Source organism: Podarcis tiliguerta (genome assembly GCF_965153285.1).
Source record: "Podarcis tiliguerta genome assembly, chromosome: 7".
Classification (NCBI taxonomy): Eukaryota; Metazoa; Chordata; class Lepidosauria; order Squamata; family Lacertidae; genus Podarcis; species Podarcis tiliguerta.
Window position 1 is genome coordinate 40,217,100 of NC_139540.1, and position 14,104 is coordinate 40,231,203.

General features: G+C 41.3%; 1 protein-coding gene across 50 annotated transcripts in view; it reads right to left on the reverse strand.

Moving 5' to 3' along the window:
* DTNA (dystrobrevin alpha) overlaps positions 1-14,104 on the reverse strand; it is a 182,452-nt gene that overhangs the window by 58,378 nt on the left and 109,970 nt on the right. For 33 of the 50 annotated variants that reach the window (XM_083449905.1, XM_083449933.1, XM_083449890.1 and 30 more), the window contains one exon: positions 6,872-7,085. In XM_083449905.1, the coding sequence (XP_083306031.1) occupies positions 6,872-7,085 (214 nt within the window). Of the gene's footprint in view, positions 1-6,871; positions 7,086-9,922; positions 10,061-14,104 lie in introns of all 50 variants that reach the window. The other 17 variants (XM_083449935.1, XM_083449920.1, XM_083449936.1 and 14 more) reach the window with 1 other exon arrangement.

Here is a 14,104-nt window from a genome sequence, read left to right on the forward strand (position 1 = left end):
CTGTGATAACAACAAGGGAGGCTTGAGAGAGTAGACCTTCTCCTCAGCCTGCACATCTCTCTCTCTGTAGGTAGGGAGAAGATCTACTCTGTCCTATGACTCTTGGGACCACAAGATTGTACCCTAAATGGTATTAAAATACCATTAACTGTAAAAATGTCATGAACCGCTCTGATATCTACAGATGGAGGGCAGTATACAGTTGTTGTTGTTGTTGTTGTTGTTGTTGTTGTTGTTGTTGTTGTGCCTGGGAATACAACAAAGATGTTCGTCTAGTGCTGAATCAATATTAATGTGGGTCCACAGTAGGCCTCCTAAAATATCCATATTAGCCATGTATCTACATGCTAAATGCAGGATTGGTAGTGATCCAGACAAATTAAAAATGGTCAGTCTTATTTATTTCAGTTGGAGAGAGTTAAGTTTAGTTAAAAGGTGCATAGTTTTGGCTTGATTGTACCCTATGCTTGCATGAAACAGGCAAGCAGCATACATATTTTAATTTCAAGTGTTTGCCATTTTAGTTTAACACATAAATAAATGGGAAATCACTGAATACAATTCAAAATCACAATTATTATCAATGAAGCTGGTCCAAGTAAAACTAACAGTTTTGAAACAAAGCTAAGCATTTATGCAAACATAAACAGAGAACATCCATCTTTTACATACAATACATTAAAGGTAGTTGGTGGCTACTTGTGGCTTGAAGTACCTGCATATGTTTAGGCAGTAATGTGTCTTAGCAACATGTATTTGCGAAACTGAACATGTATCTGGGACACCACAGGTGTGAAAGCATCTGGATGATCTGGAGTAGAGAAGCTATGGATGAGGAAATGGTGAAGGACCCCCTTCCCCTTTCCAAATGAAGCCGCTTTTCTCACACTTGTGTGTAACATGCAGTCAGTCCCTGAGCCTCAGCGAGTTGTCCAGTAGATAAAAAGTGTCCCAGCTATCAGTTTCATTTACCGGTACTTTATACCAATTCAAAGTATGGAACAGAGATCTGAACTGGTTTTTGTTCCCTCATCTTTACTGGCCAAGAAGTTAATAGCTTTCACTTAAAAAAACCCACCCTTTTATTTATGCAATTTTAACAGCTTCTATACACACATCATACAGTATCCATCTCTTTTCCTAAGACTTCCCAATCCATCTCTCTGTTGCATTCTAGGGAAATCAGCTGCATATCCTGATATTTCACCCATTATCATCTCGTCTTCCTTTTTTGATGTTATCTGCTGCTCATATATTAACTCCTACTTGTAGGTTTAATCGTATATTGTACCCTCTAAGATAATCTCCAAAACACCTCCACTCTTCTCTTTAACTTATCCTTATTCCTTAGTTTTGTGGTCATGGTACTAATTCTATATATTCTATCAATTTGTTCTGCCAAATTTCCTTCATGGGCATCTCTTCTTTCCAATTTTTCGCATATACTATTCTAGCTGCAGCAGTCATGTACAGAAAGATATTGAGTGCCTTTTTTGGAATATCATCACCTATTATCCCTAACAGAAAGGCCTCCAGTCTTTTGGGAAATGTGAGTTTTAGAAGCTTTTTTAATTCTGTGTGAATCATTTCTCAATACTCTCTAGTGTATTTACATGAACACCACATATGAATCAGGGTTCCCTCCACCTTGTGGCAATTTTTAAAAATGTAATAATGGTAGGGAGAAACAACTTTATTGTTTGAAGTCAATGGATTATTTTTTTTTTTTAAAAAATGTGTGACCTATGGCAATTGTACAAATTTAATGGTTCCTTCTTCAGTAAGGGGGTGAATTGTGAATAGCAGATAAGTAAGTTTTCTCTGTATCCCAAATGGAATGGCATTTTCCATAGCTGAATATTTCCGAGAAGAGAAGGTATGAAAGGAATATTTTCCATTTTTTTAAAAAATGTTGCAGTTTGACTTGATAGGTTTGGACACCGTATTTCATCTGAGTCATTTATATTCATACATCTCTACCTAGACTCGGTGTAAATTCAATTTCCCCATGAAAATATGTATTGACATGGCTTGTGACTAGGTGATATAAATGGGCACCTTGGCATTTAGGTGCCCCTAGGGTCTGGCAATTATCAAAGCAGCTCTGTTGTACAATGAAACTCCTTTATAGTAGTAGTTTTTAAAGTTTTCATGAGTAAAATATGGCTGCTTAAGAGCAAGTATTCTGCCTTGTGACAGCTGCTGGTGAAGATGTTCAGTGAGGGGATCATTGTTGTAAAGCCATAAAGGGGGAGAGAAGCTCCAGAGTGTGTTGAAACTAAAGGTGAAATAATATTTATACCCCGCCCATCTGGCTGGGCCTCCCCAGCCACTCTGGGCGGCTTCCAAAAAAATATTAAAATACTGTAATACATCAAATGTTCCAGAAGGCCTAAAATGCCATCTTGGTAGTAAAGATAACTCCAAAATGATTTGGTAGTTGTTGCAAGAGCTCATATATGTTTATATTCACTTGCTTTCGTATATACTAATTGGTTTGCTTTGATGCTGTGCTTATCTGTAGACCCTGGGATGCTGGGCTCTTGGCCCAGAGAGGAGAGCTATCCGTAAGCTTTGGATAGTAGCCATCTATGGCCTCACTGGTCAGGTAAATTGATGGGCCAAACTGAAGTAGGCTGCTTTGTGTAGAAAGAATGCCTAAACATTTGCTTGGGTGTGGACAAGTAATGGTGACTTCCCACTGTTGCAGTGTTTGCCCTGCGTCTGCCAAGGCAGTGGGGCTCTGCTGGCTCTGCTGTGAGTTTACTATTTCTTATAAGCATTAGAATGAATCACTCTGGTGTTTTTGACATCCCTGCACTAAACCACTCCCGCAAGCCCATGGGCTAGTGGAGCAGGGCACAGAGGCAGAAAATACCGTATTTTTAGCTCTATAAGACTCACTTTTTCCCTCCTAAAAAGTAAGGGGAAATGTGTGTGCGTCTTATGGCGCGAATGCAGGCTGCGCAGCTATCCCAGAAGCCAGAACAGCAAGAGGGATCGCTGGTTTTGCTGCGCAGCGATCCCTCTTGCTGTTCTGGCTTCTGGGATTCAGAATATTTTTTGTCTTGTTTTCTCCTCCAAAAACTAGGTGCGTCTTATGGTCTGGTGCATCTTACAGAGTGAAAAATACGGTAAATGAAGAAGTCAACTGCGTTACTTGTAGAGATGGAGAAAATATTTCTATTTAAATGTTACTCAGTTCTCTACAAGAATGAACAACACTCAAAGAACCAACTGTGCCATCAGAGAAATGTATTGTGGTGCTCATCCAGTCAACAATTGTATATGCAGTTGGGTAGTAGACTGATCAACAACTTCACTTGTCAAAACATGATCACACTGTCTTTAACAATCATAAGAGATGTACAGAAAACTCGTGCTTATTACATGAACGGGCAGCATTCCTCTGTACTGCCCATGGGCTATTGTAAAGGCATCAGAAGGACTTATGAAGCGAACAGAATAAAGGGCTGAGAATCCCCTTGTAATTCTCTTTCACGCTGTACTTGTCTGCAAAAGTGAGGAGGTAGGGAACTGCCCTTTGCTCTCCTGCCTCTAACACATATGAAACATCAGTAAAAGACCTGAGGCCACAGGGTGCTCCAGCTGTCCAATGCCAATAGTACTACTCTATACCATATTAGCTAGAGGCTATCACAAAACAAAATCTATAGCATATGACTAAAACCCTGTGCATGCTTTTGCATACTCTATCAGAGCCAATAACACTTCCAAGCTGATTCAACAAAAACTCATCTAGATTTCCCTTTGGAAATAAGCTGTATAAGAGTAGGTGAAAGTTTAAAAATAATATTTGTATTTTATTTATACTATTCTGATAATATATTCTGAAAAATATATTTTACTGAGCAGAGCATGCATGCCATGAACACTGGAAGAGGTGTGTGTGTGTGTGTGTGTGTGTTTTAATGGCATGAATGCAGCAGATAATCAAAGCTGTAAGTGGGTTGTAAACAGTAGCAAAAAAGATGAGCAGGTGACCTCCCCACTTCCTAGCATTACTTAATGCTTCCCTGTCCCATTTATAAAACAGTTTAATATATTTCAGGGCAAAAATAAGGAGTCTGGTTTGAAAGGAAGCAAGCAGAAGTCCCTGTCTCTCTGCACATGCAATTGCTGTGATTACTGATAAAAAGAACTGAGTGACAAGCTGCGTCAGGGAATCATGCTAGATGTGATCAGAAGAAAATGCCTTCATTTGCACCTCTTGGTAGAAATCAAAGACCCTATACTCTGACCTCGGAAAAGCCTTCCTTACACACACCTTTGATTTGTGGGCCTTCACCAAATGTATTTCCAATGAAGTCCCTGCAATTATGAGTACAGTTTGTCCATTTAAAAGATTTCCATCCTGCCTCGTAGCAAAAGACACTTGGCTATTTCCTTACAACTTGACTTTAAGCCTCTTGTTAGGATTGCTCACTCTGATTGCTCTGGGATAAAATGGTGGCCGCTACTAATTTGCTGGCAGCCCATTGGGATAATATGATTAACATGATGACATTACAATGTCATGTAACTAAGTATATCTATGAAGCCAATTCACGATGAGACCAGTGTTTCCTGCTCTCACTGTGAATAGGCTACTTGATAACTGATGTTATTGGCATCCATCTGTCTTGGGAGACAATAGAGGAGTGTGCATTTGGGGGTAAAGTCAAACCATTGGAGAGTTACAGTGCCTGCTGTGGCTGTAGAGACCAATATGGGGAAGACATGCTTTGTTGCAGACGAAGGCATCCAGATGCAGATAACACAGGCAGTCATATTTAGCTAAGGGAGTTGCTTTGCTATATGTAATCCCTGGGAAGAAGCCCCATTGAACTCAGTGGGGCCTAAGCATGAGTAGATAGGCACAGGCCTGCACTGTTAATATAACTCAAACCTTCAATCCAAAATTGCTAAGCTACATCTTAAGTAGCAACAAGAATGGAAACTCTGTTAACATTTCTATGGTCATTCCACTTGACTGAGTCTTTAATATTTTGCCACACCAGGCGACATTAATAAAATGCATTTCCTGCCCAGAACTCCTGGGATTCTTCATCCATCCTTTCAGGCTATATGGCTCATTGAGGCTCACATTTAGGATTTCTGATTACCCCTCTATTAATTCAATTACAAATTTGAAGCACTATGTCAGCATAGTGAGGACAGCTCTGGTTTACAGTACTTGAAATGAAAGCAGTTGCTATTTTAGAACAATTTGCATTTTTGGATATATTCCAGGTCCTACAATTACCTAGCTACCAAAAGTGTATAGAATAGTTGTTGAGCACATTCTATGTGAGAGCAGTACTGTGTTAACATAGATCACCCCATCATTTACAAAAGCAATACTTTTTCATTCCTTCCTCTGTGGGATGGTGTTTTGTATGCATCTTCAAAGCCTTGCAGTGCTAAACTCCAGAAACAAAATGGGTATTACGAATGATCTCATTTTCACGGTGATGGTTTTGTTGGGAGGGAGGGAGGCTTACAGGCAGTGGGCAGCAAAACATGTGCCCAGGCATTCTCAGTTGGTTTCTTCCCTGTTCTTGTGAAGAGTCAAGAATTCAGGGTTTACTGTTACTTCTTTTTTTAAAAGAGCTTCCGCCTTGTTGTGGAATCTTTTCCAAACACTGAAGGCCACAGTTTCACAGCCTACTGACAATTTCTCCTTGGAGAGGGCAGGAGAGCTGGATGGATACAGGCACACAGTGCCTCTGCTACTTTGTCATGTGGAACGGTTGCTCCCTCCCACCTCACCCCAGGTGTTGCCATGGTGACTAAGCTGTACCAGTTGATCTGACTCTGGAAGGTACACAATGCCAAGCAAGAACTCCATCAAGTGTGTGCTGGGGAGGAGGGCAAGAGGGGGGTGGGTAGGCAAGCGGGAACACAAGGCAACTTATTTTAATGGTACTTTAATAGTGTGGATTTCCAACCAGTGCATTTTCATAATAGAAAACAGTAATGAGGTAATAGATAATTTGCACCTGTCGAAGCACAAAGCTGATCCCAGTCAATCCAGTTTGTAATTTCAGGCTATTCAGATGCTTTTAAGAATGCCAATAACATGCTGATGGATCCTATGCTCAATTACCGTAATTTACATATATACACAGAACGCTCATCTGTAACATGACATTAGGGATGTCTCTTTCCCATAAATTCACATTTGTTTGGTTGTCTCCACCTCCCCTAGGCCTTCAAATGCAAGGTTTCAGGCTGTAGTAATAATATGAATTCTATTGCAATTTTTTTCTGTTGGAATCTCACAGTTTGCTACATTAACAAGGAAAAGGGGGAAATTGCTCACAGCTGCCTAAGCTTGCAGCAAAAAGAGTTTCCTTCAAACAATAAGCCACTAACCCCATGCCACTGCTACCGAATAAACACTGCTGCAGATGTTTCCACCAGCAATAATAATACCCAAAGAATGGAATGGAACAATTTTGCATTTTGAAGTGTTCTGCTTGGGGCCAAACTCGACGTTACATGCACATTACTGCAAGGGCCCTTTTGGTAAAGCTGTGTGTGTGTGTGTGTGTGTGTGTGAGTGTGAGAGAGAGAGAGAGAGAGAGAGACAGACAGACAGACAGACAGACAGACAATGGTGGGGAGGGAAAGATTTAAGCATTCCCTCCAACTCCCACTTCTCTAATCCCTGAAGGCAACAAGGTAATATTGCACACATCTACATGTGTAACATATAGCCTTTATAGTCATAATTAAGAAAGTTCTGAACAAAAACAGTAATTCGGGAATTTCACTTTGTCCAAGGCCAAGGTCAAACCGATATTTCACTTTGGTACTATTTTTCTGTGTAAAGATTAAAATCAATAATATTGGAAGGAAAACTTACGGATCAAAAGCTGCCAGCAGGAAGTTGAGTAGTAAGCTGATGGATTGCTCTACGTTGATCTGGTGGGTAGTTGGCATGCGTTTGTTCAGTTGGTAAAAAACGGTGGACAGGACAGCTTCAATTCGAGCCACATTCAGTTCTATGTTCGGATCCAGGTTGTTCAATGAATTTTCCCGCAATGCTTCTATTACATTCCAAATATCCACTAAGTGCACTATGTAGGATGCAAGATAGTACTAACAATCAGATAAATACCCACAAAAGAGACAGAAAATAATCCTATCTTAGGTTATAGCATTTTGACAGATAGATAAAATATATACTTAGATCTGCTTGAAATGACACCTTCTCCCCCCACTGCTGGTTTGTGAGTGGGGCTTCATTTTGTTTTTTTGTTTTTTTGCGGGGATGTACAAAATTGTTTCAAGGGAAATTGGTGGAGTGAAACAATTTGGAGTGGCTTCCTTTTGCTTTTCCCATGATGCCATGTTTACAGGTATAGTAATCAAATCAAAATAACAGTCCTGTGTCCACTGACATGCATGTGGGGGAAGCAAAGGGTACACCCCCCCCAAAAAGCTCACCCTTGTCATGGGCTTTTGGGACAAAAGGGTCCTCAGCAGAGGATGGGTTTCCTCCTCCAAGCCATTTTTGGAGGGATGGTCTTTCTCTGTCCCCCCAACCAATGCACAGCAAGGGAATCAGTGATGTCTTCTGTGCTTTCCATATGGAAGAAAAAAGGTGCATCCTGAAAATGGCTGGCTTAAGGGAAAAGCCCACCCCTTACCAATGACGCATGGGGGCCAGAGACTCCTTGATGGGTTTTTTTTTTAGGGAGCCAGCAGCAGTAAGGGGAGGCAAGAGGAGGAGATGCAACAACTCTAAAAAATAAAATCATTTGCCCACCAAAACACTGTCATTTTTATACACAAAGGAAACATAGGTCTCCTTTTCAGGTGCTCATTTCATTAGACCAGAATGGAATTAAAAAGAAAATACATCTACAGGCGATTGGATACATATTTATAGAGAACTGTAGAGAATTATAAAACATGTTGTGTGCCAAAGCAGTATTGAAACTAAATTAATAAAAGGCCAAATGTATTTTATAAAGCAAAAAGAAGAAAAAGAAAGGCACGAGGTGGTTTTTGTTTTCAGTTTTGAAGCTTTATGTAGCTTTTGCACCTAGAAGCTGAAGTCCAGTCCTAACAGGCTGCTCCAGCACTGATTGGCTCTCTCCAGCATTCCATTTAACGTCCATCAACTTCCACACAAGCTACTTTGACATGTGGCAAACCCTTTGAGATGACCTGAATTCCAAGACATTTGGTGATTCAGGACTGCAGTATGCTACAAGCCCTTTTGATCTCATGCATGAAATTAGTAGAATCCATATATAAAAAGGTAAAGGACCCCTGACAGTTAAGTCAAGTCGCGAACGGCTCTGGGGTTGCGGCACTCATCTTGCTTTACTGGCTGAGGGAGCTGACGTTTGTCCGCAGACAGTTTATCTGGGTCATGTGGCCAGCATGACTAAGCCGCTTCTGGCAAAACCAGAGCAGCGCACGGAAATGCCGTTTACCTTCCTGCTGGAGTGGTGCCTATTTATCTACTTGCACTTTGACGTGCTTTCGAACTGCTAGGTTGGCAGGAGTTGGGACCTAGCAATGGGAGCTCACCCCGTCGTGGAGATTCGAACCACCAACCTTCTGATCGGCAATCCCAAGGCTCAGTGGTTTAGACCACAGCGCCACCCACATCCCAGAATCCACACACACACACACATATCCAAATACCATATACCACACATGGTAAGGAACACAAACAAATTATGACACATAAATAATATGAAGCAATCTCCTGACTTTTCATTTTATTTTAAAGCAGTTTGGGGAAGGTGACATTGACTGGAAGGGCTCTGTTAGGGAAGAGGTTTTTAACCTTCCACAGCATCATTTGTCTGATCTAAATCACACACACCCTGATTCTGTTAGTCACACTGAGGTCGTGGGGGAAAGAGAAGAGGTCAAGTAACTGTATTTATTTCTAAAAACAGTTATATAGTGCTATATCAGAAGAAGAAGCGATTTACAGCAATAATACATAAAACATACAATAACAAATCATGTATTAAAAAGTTAAAAACAGACCTCAATTAATCATTGTGGAAAGATACATTCTTAATTGCCTGGCAGAATAAAAATGTTTTCAGTAGGCATTTAAAATTTAACCCAGAAGGCGCCTGCTGGATCTCTATTGGCAAAAAATCCCACAAGCCTGGTGCCTGTGTTCTGCACCCCCACCCCACCCAGGAGTGCTAACAATGGCTTTGTGGAGGGAGATAATTTGTAAGGATGCATCAACATCTCTGTGTTCAAGCTTAAAAACAATCAGGCTTTTGCAAACATTTCCTTTGGATACTCGACATCTCAAGGGTTTTTGCAAGTAATCAATAAAAAAAATCTTGCAAAACCCAGATATGTCTATTGAAATAAATGGAGACACAACAGAAAACCTTTGGGCCAATAGATGCCCCATACCAGTCATTTTGGGCATGCAGCCTTTTAAAAATCTGTCTACTGAATAGAAACACGGAAGGTCTCCCTTAGTTCTCTCTTGCCCCAAGGGTTTCCAGTGGTGGATTGTATTTTGCTGCAGGCTCTTTAAACTCTGCTTACTGAATAAATAAACTGAGACTTCAAACTTGTTTTGTTCTCTCCCATCTTGTTAATGAGAACACTTTCAATGGTAAGGAAAACCCAACTGAATATGCCACAGCCTCTAAAGAAGCTCACAAAAGTTACCAGCCTGTAAAAAGAATTGAGCGGCCTCTTTATGGACAGAACAGAATTGCAAATGGTTACTTAGCAGTTGGGTCTCTTTTTATTCACTGGGCCTAATCTTGCTGCAGAACTGAAGCCGTGTGCTGACTGACCAGTCATCGCCATCTGCATCACAGCTGTTGCAAAGCATTATAAACAAAGGGGGGGGGGGGATAGGCAGTCTGTCTGACCTTTTTCTTGAAGCCCCCCCCCCCCCCAATATTTTTGCCTGCATACAATTTCTTGTCACCATGGCTATCCTGTATGAACCTCTCCCAGACCTTTAGGCCATCACTGGTGGTCCTCTTCTGGGTATGCCCTCTGGCCAAGGTGCAGAGGGTGGTGGCGTTGGAGAGGGCAGCAGACACTGGAGGAGGAGGAGGAGGAGGAGGAGGAAGAGGCAGCTCCTGAGCTCAAGCCTAGCACAGGCTCACAGCTTTACATTATGTCTAGATTTGGCCTATGCTTTTGTGACATGGTAGAAACTGTGGATCTCATAACATTTGGATTTTAAAAAATACTCTGCTTATACTGTATATTGGTTAGAAACATGTTTCTTCCCCAACTGCTTTTGGGTAAGGGAAACCAGTCAGATCTTGAAACGATCGGATAATTGATATAAAGAATTACTCATTAAGTCAGCATCTCACACTTTAGCATTATCCAAATCTCATGCTGCTTCTATTGAATCTCTTGTTGTAAATTGCTATCATCTGTGACTGCTGTAATGAAAACTAATTTTGGCTGGCTGAGCTCTTGCTCATTGTAACTATCTACAAATTGTGAGTTGTGTTGTCCACCCCATTATGCATTGTGTTGTAACATTTTTTTCTTAGGGACTATGGCCAATATGGAACTGAAACTCAACTGAACTGTTCACCTAACAGGAATTACCGGTATATGGCATAGTCTGGTGAACTTTGGGGTGGATTTTTACTAGCCAGCTCCGATTCATTTATCATACAATGCCTCTAACTAAATATAAGGTGAAGATACAATCCAAATGAATGAATGAGCTACTGCATTACTGTTTCATACACAATCCTCAAGGGATTTATGTCGGAAGAGATTACAAAGAATCTTCCTTTCAAGGACCTGTTCACATCTTATACCTGAGAATGAAAGAAGCTACATAAACTTAGCAGTTACCTTTTACACGCTTCCTGCAATCTCTCCACTGTACAGAAGAGGGCATATATTTGGTTAGAAAACAGTAATTACATCAGAAGAAGCAGAACTCTGATTATCAACACAACTACATTTTATTAGCTTAAAAATTAATTCAACCCACCCACAATGTTATACAGAAATGCACCTAATGAAGGGAATAAAAGGGGGATGGGGAGAGACAATGAATATTTGCTTGCCTGCCCTGTTGGTTGATCTTTCCAGTTTGATTTAGCTGCTGCACAGCAAAGACAAGATTCTGTGCAGTTCTGTTGCCCAGCTTCTAGCCACTGAGCAGAGCCATGCAGATCATGCACCCTGCAGGAAGCAAACCTTGCTGCTAGGAAAGACCAGCTGCGAGGAAAGACTGGCTTTTCCCCCCACCCTAGCAAGCTACTGGTTGCTAGGATGCCCTACTATGATGTAATTCATACTATGATATCTTTTCAGTCTCACTAGTATGTCACAAACATTCCTAAAGTGTAACATCTCTCTGTCTCTCTCTGTGTGAGTGTGTGTGTGAGAGAGTGCCTCTTCAAACCCTAACCACTTTCTTCCTATATGAACTCTTAGCAGGTGGTCAATAGGACCATGGTAGGACAGCAGAGCGTGGTATAGAATTGTAGAGTTAGAAGGGACCCTGAGAACCATCTAGTCCAACCCCTTGCATTGTAAGAATACTTGGAGATGGGAAACCCAGTTGACATCAGGCCTTGCTTAATGAAAACCATCCCTTTCAACCGTTTTCCCAGGAAGTCTTGTAAACCTAGATTCAAGTGTTTTCCCTACTTGCTGGTGACCATGGGCGTAGCCAAGGGGGGCAGGGAGGGGTAGCTGCCCCCAATCAATAAAAATCAATAAAAATACATGGCTAACTGAGGTTCTGCCCACCCTAACAAAAGGACTGCCCCCCCACCCCAATCCTGGCTTCCCCTATGCTGGTGACAGGGGGTTGTGCTTTCCCTGCTGCTGGAGGCACTTCCCTTTTAACATTTTTACCCATAAGATATGACAGTGAGAGCAGCAAGCATTGCACTTACCCCAAATTGGCTTTGTGATTATGCCACACAGGCAGTGAGATTTGACTAGGCAATGATGGCGGCCAAGCCCAAAGCTGAGCAAAAGCAAATATTCCTGCCCTCACTCCAGCCTTATGTCTTAGGGGAAAGTGTTACACAGCAGTAGAAACATGTGTGCAAATGCACTATCACCGCCACCTCAAAGACCACAGAAAGGTGGGAAGGGCGGGGGGGGGGCAACTTTCATGAAACCTTGCCCCAGCTCCTATTTTGAGACAAAATCCTGAGAATTTTGATCTCATCCCACACTGAAATCTGTCCTAAGCCACAAAGCTCCCTAAATGGCTTTAACGAGGGTGTTATGAGCAGGATGAAGGAGAGAAGAATTATAAAAGCATTTTGGCTAGAATTCTACAAAGCTATGTGAGCCTCCTCTCAGCTTGAAGCACATGTGCAGCCAGAGGAATCTTGAATGTCTGTACTTCAGCTGCTCTTATGAATGAACAGGAAATCACTTTTTGGTTTAAAACCACCTGTTCAGGAATGTAGATTAGTGCTGTACAAACTCCAAGGACATATCTATTTGTATCCAGGGCTGCATCAAGAGATGTTTTCTACCTGAAGAAAAGATAGCACCCCCGGCAATTCCTTGTACAGAATCCAACCAGACTTGCTACTGACAACATCCTCCCAGGCTAGAATCAGGCTAGCTTGGGGGCACAGGGCAGGCCATTTGGCCTCCTCCTGTAGCTCTTTCCTCCAGCCATTTGCTAGGATTCCCTGCTCCACACTCATCACCAGCTGTCTGAGGCAGTCATCCTATCCTGTCTAACATTAAGGTAGGCCCTTTGTGTTGTGGTGTGCGCACATACCTCTGAAGGACTACATATTTAGGGCACTTAAGGAAGCTATAGAAACTATAGACAATTATTTAAATACTCCAGAAGATAGAAACCAGCCAGAGAAGCAGTAGGACCATTAAGAGAGGAGGTTGAAAACTGGGTACACAAGAAAAGCATTTACTTTCTTTGTGCCAAGCCCTCACAAAGCACCTTATAAGACTTGCAGAATGAAGCTGGGAAGTCAAGCGAATTCCTTGTATTATTCTTTGCTTCACAAGACGGGTCAGTGAATAACAAGCAAGCATGTTTTTCTTCTTCCTAAGAAAAGTTGCAATGGGTCTTCCATTACAACTCCCATACCCACAGTTGGCTTCCAGTGGCTCAGCTGAGACTGGCTTAAATTTAATAATAGCCCAATTTGTCTCCAGACTTCAGACAAAGGTGTGTGAGAGACAGCCACACATGAACCAGTTTTTCAGTGAGTGCAAATGAATAGCTGTCTAATACAGCTGGCAAGGAATACATGTGTGGTGTTCATTCACAAACTAAAATAACTACTGTAGTTAGTCATTAGGACCAGATGGCTTTCACTCAACATTTCTAAGAGCTCAGAATAGTTTTTGTTTAAAACATATAAGCTTGCTAGGACTGGCATCCATGTCGGAGAATTAGTAGACTACCATTGTTTAAGGGGATCTCAGACAATCCAGGAATTTACAGACCTGTTTCCCTAACTTCTGTCCAAAATAAATTGATGGAAAGTATATTAAAGCAACAACACTCAATAAAATTATCAAGCCTTGCTTGGGAAATACTGAAAGGTCAAGCAGTATTTAACCAGTAGCAGCTTGAGATTTCATATGAAAGAGGAAACACTTGCATTTTGTCAAGAGCCTGCCTCAGATATTGAGTTCTATACCACTTCCTGAGGATGAGGTAATACAGATTAGAGAAAGCTACATTACTAGCCACTAGATGGCAGTGTGCATATTTTAGTAAATGCCACATATATGTGCTCTTACATATTAACCATATATTCGTATTGCATCAAATTAACAAAAACCAAGGCGTATGGATTTCTGCTGTTCCCTTAAGAAATCTGCTGTTTCAAAGGGGGAAAAAATATATTTGTATTTGCACCAATGTCTGTATAGATTGGTTACAGAGTTAGCTTTCTAATTTTCTCAGCATGACTAAATAAGAAATTATGGAGGTGAAAGAAGAAAAAAATGCTTTATTGAGAATTTTTATTATGGCAACTGACCTGTCAAATGCTGGTCATGACTTCACCCCATTTCTAATTTACAATGTTACTGAGTCAGGCACACGACAGTCCTAGCTAGTAAAGTCTGAACTGTGAAATGAGCTGCCCACAGTTAAAAT